General features: G+C 35.5%; 1 protein-coding gene across 1 annotated transcript; it reads right to left on the bottom strand.

Moving 5' to 3' along the window:
* Positions 1–346: 346 nt before the first annotated feature.
* LOC124934003 (probable protein phosphatase 2C 4) lies at positions 347–3,244 on the bottom strand. The gene is made up of 4 exons (XM_047474458.1): positions 1,424–3,244; positions 1,222–1,335; positions 719–983; positions 347–632 (listed from the first exon to the last, which is right to left on the bottom strand). The coding sequence occupies exons 1-4, from the start codon at positions 2,999–3,001 to the stop codon at positions 517–519; spliced, it is 2,073 nt and encodes a 690-aa protein (XP_047330414.1). The 5' UTR covers positions 3,002–3,244; the 3' UTR covers positions 347–516.
* Positions 3,245–4,092: the final 848 nt, after the last annotated feature.

Raw genomic sequence — 4,092 nt, 5'->3', positions numbered from 1 at the left:
TCTACATCATCACTAAGGAATTGTTTTTATAGAATTATTTGAAAATAAATTTGTTTGTTAAAAAAGTTAATTCTTTGGACCATATGACAAAAATATTCTGACATAATTTTGATATGAGGTGTTTTGCAATTTTATTTACTAATATAATCTTAGAGTTAATTGGTTTATGATATGTGAATAATTTAATTTAATCCACACCAAATTTGCTTTGAAGCACAACCCATTATGCATCAAGAACAAAGTCTAAACAATTAAGAAACAAGTATAGCATGTCTTCTTCATGTAATTTTACCCTATTTCTATATGATGGTTTAGAAATTGTAAAGATCATTCTAATAAGCCAAAATGAGAGCAAAAATAATTTCTCAGGGAATTCCATTTATTTCAAAAATTACAATTTATGGGACATGTAATTCTCTAAGAAGAAGTGCGAAAGAAACCAAGCTCAAAAGGGATAAACGATTTCTTTTTATCAACTTATCAAGTTTTCACGAAAGTTTACCAACAATTTTTCGATTATACACATGATCTCCATATCCTACCCTCCAAAGATATGACAATAATAGAAACATCGTCATGGTATCGACGCCTATCTCCTTGAGGAATCTCGAGCAGCTCATGAAAATCCAAACCTGAATTATATTTAAAAAATGATTAGATTTAGTCATATATAGAAGAAATCAAATCAACATCTTAATTTTTTCATTCAAGTTCTTACCATTTTTCTTTGCAGCACGAAACAATAACTCCTCTACCAAATGCTGTGCGGGATCTCCATCGGGCGACCATGAAATGAAAAGTTCAACCTCAGAAACCGCTTCTTCATTTGTAAAGTATTCGTAGAGCCCATCAGATGAGAGTATCAAGAATCTGTCTCTTTGCCCTAGTTTATGGTGGTAAAGTGACGGAAGGCAGTTGATGTAAGGTGAAGTTCCAATGTAATCTATTCTAAACGTCTCAAGAAGGGCATCGTTCCACTTTGGCTGCGAAAATATAAATTTAAGATGATGATCATCTTCAATGTTGCTAAAATATCAATGGAAGAAGATGCCTATAAAAAGTGTAAAACAGTGTTTGTGTGGATTACAATGTTTTTTTCTATAGTAAGCAGAATAAAAATCAAATCATGGTTAAGAATCAGCCAAATAAACACTTTATAATATGAAGAATCTACTTTTTTTTCCTTGAAGAAGCTATGAAAATGGAGTTTATAGTTTATACCTGTTTGAGAAAACCAGCACCGAAAGCTCGAGTGACCTTCAACGAGCCTTTAACCCGATCATTCAACACAGCCGAAGCATCATCTGGATGTTCGCTCATTATCCGCAAAACCTCCTGAAAATCGAAAAAAAAAATGTTAAAAAATGAAGAAAAACAGAGATTGTTTGTTTGAAGATTTAAATAAAGGAATAAAATGGGTTACATGTTCTTCAGAAGTGGAGTGATCTACTGTGAATTGAAAAGCTTTCAAATCTGATTTTGTTTTCTTATCATAATCATATCCTTCAAGATCATTTAAGGTTTCTTCACTTATCCTTTCCAAATCTTGACTCCAAAGATCTGGTTCAGCACTTTGTGCAAGAACAGCTCGACTATCGCCCACATTCATTACATAAACATCTTCTCCTTTCATCAGCATCACTAAAACACAAGAACCCATTAAAGCTAGCTCAGGATTTTCGTCGAGCATTTTATCTGCAAGATCCAGATAAGCTTCCTCTGTTTTCCTTAATGCTTGAGAGAGGGCTTTCAATACCTCCGAATGATTGATTCCGTTGGATCCAGTCTGATGCAACTGTTCTTTTAACCTGCGTTCCAATTCCAACCTATCCCGATCCCATTCGCATCTCCATCTTCTCTGATTCTCCTCCCATTTCTTCGCTGCACCTTTATACTTGATCTTTGATGATGATTTGACTTTCTTTTTCCTCACATTCGCGGTTGAATTGAAATTCTTCATATGGGTATCTTGCTCGGAGCAACGAGAGCATCCGTCTTTCAGATTTGAATCGTCGGAGGAAAATGGTGATCCGGTGTTGGATTCTGACTTTTCTTCCCATAGTAAACCCTTGAGTTCTTTATGTACAGCTGGATAAAGACTGGAGAGAAGATAGTCAGGCGCATCTGGACCGTTGAATCCGTCGTAGATTCCAACGAATACCCACCCGTGTTCCTCGGAGACAACGACGTGGACCCGATCTTCGCCGGCCTTTCCTTGTGCCCATTGAAGATTCTGACCCTCAAGTGTATCATCATCTTCAAGACTCATTTCACTGCATAAAGTTGAGCTGTTGATTGTAAGTTCATTGTTCTTCTCATTCCATTCCTGCTCTTTCAAAGAACCAATCGCTTTGATAGGTGCAACAATGGAATTATGCCCACGAGAAACTGTTTTCGAAATAGCTCTCTGAATACGACGGATAAACGTTTGTTTCTTAAATCTAGGTCTGAAAGTAAATCCGCCATGAGAGTAGCTTCTCTGAAACTGATCGGAGCACCCTTTTTCCTTTTCCAAGGGTCCAGAGAAAAGCCCACCTCGATCTAAAGGCCCCGATTGGAATCCTCTCTCGATTGGACCGGACATGAAACCTCTTTCCATCGGACCCGATGCGAATACGCCGGCGTAATTCGATAAAGGGCCGGAGGAATAGATCGAACCACGGGGAATTGGCTGAAGGGGGATTGAAGCGAAGGATGTTGAGCTCTCGAAAGCAGATGCCTTGTCGATGCTGTTGTAGCTGTATAGATCGAACAAGGCTGTAGAAAGTGGGGTGGAGGTGTTGGCGCTGACGGAGGCGCCGGAGATGGACCGGAAAGTTGTGGTTTCTTCGGAATGGACCTTTGATAATGAAATACAAGTTGGGTCTGGTCTTACATAGCAGAAAGAGTGGCCTAGATCATCAATAGGTTCGGAAAGGAAGACTGAAGTGTCTTTTCTCCGACCGACAACATTGCCGGCGCCGGTGAAACAAGCGGTGATTTTCCCTGAACTGTTGCCCATATAGAATCAATTCAATTGACAATTAATTACCCAGTCGGAGAAAACTAAAACTAGAAACTAGAAAGAAAGTCCTAAAGCACCATTACAGACAAAGGTGAGAGTTTTTGGGTTGTTGGAAGGTAAGAGAGAGAGAGAGAGAGAGAGAAGAAATTGAAGAAGAAGGGTAGTAGGGTAGAAAGAGAGATGGAGAGGCGTTGACTTTTGTGACAATGTTTTGAAATCACAAACTTTTGGCATTTCTTTAAGGCTTTTCCTTTCTGGGAGGGCAATTATTAACATCTTTCTTTCTCTCTCTAGGAAGCCGTTGACTAAAGTCAGGCTTTTATTATTACTATTACTATTATTATTATTATTTTCTATTTATATATTGGTTGTATTATATGTTTTGGAAATTAAATTAACTTGTATGATGGAAACCATCTACTTCTTTATTGCTCACGTTATGAAACTTCACACATATGTTCTGACATCTCACTATTTTTGTTTGCACTATAATTTTATTATATTTTTAATTAATAATGTACAATTATATATATATATATGTACATTCATAATAATAATGAAATTTAATTAATTACGAGTACCAACTTAGATTTATTATGTGAATAATGTTGAACATAAGTTAAATATGGTAAATTAGACTTTTGGATATAATAGGTTTATTAAAAAATAAAATAAAAATCTATACAAAAGTATATAACAATTAATGAGACTAAATTTCATGAAAGAAGTCAACGATCTCCACCAATAAAATATTTGGAAGAAAGTTAAAATTGAAAATATAAACTCAAACAACAACCAACTACAATTATATACGAGTAATTATAGCAAACAAGTTATTGCGTGTAACTAAATTCAAACACCTATGAGCAGTTATTATCGAAAAAATTGAATAATTTGGAACAAATACAAATATTAAATTAGAGCAATTAAATGTAACAAACACATCAATGTTAATTATTCAAATAAACGGAATACTATTAAATATATATGAACATTTAACTAACTAGATGATCAAACTAACTCTGAGCCACGTGGAACTAGATTTCAAAAAATTTATCATTAGTGACGAATTCTGAGTCAAATTTCAA

This window comes from Impatiens glandulifera, chromosome 4, assembly GCF_907164915.1.
Source record: "Impatiens glandulifera chromosome 4, dImpGla2.1, whole genome shotgun sequence".
Lineage (NCBI taxonomy): Eukaryota > Viridiplantae > Streptophyta > Magnoliopsida > Ericales > Balsaminaceae > Impatiens > Impatiens glandulifera.
This window is presented reverse-complemented; position numbering and strand designations above follow the sequence as displayed.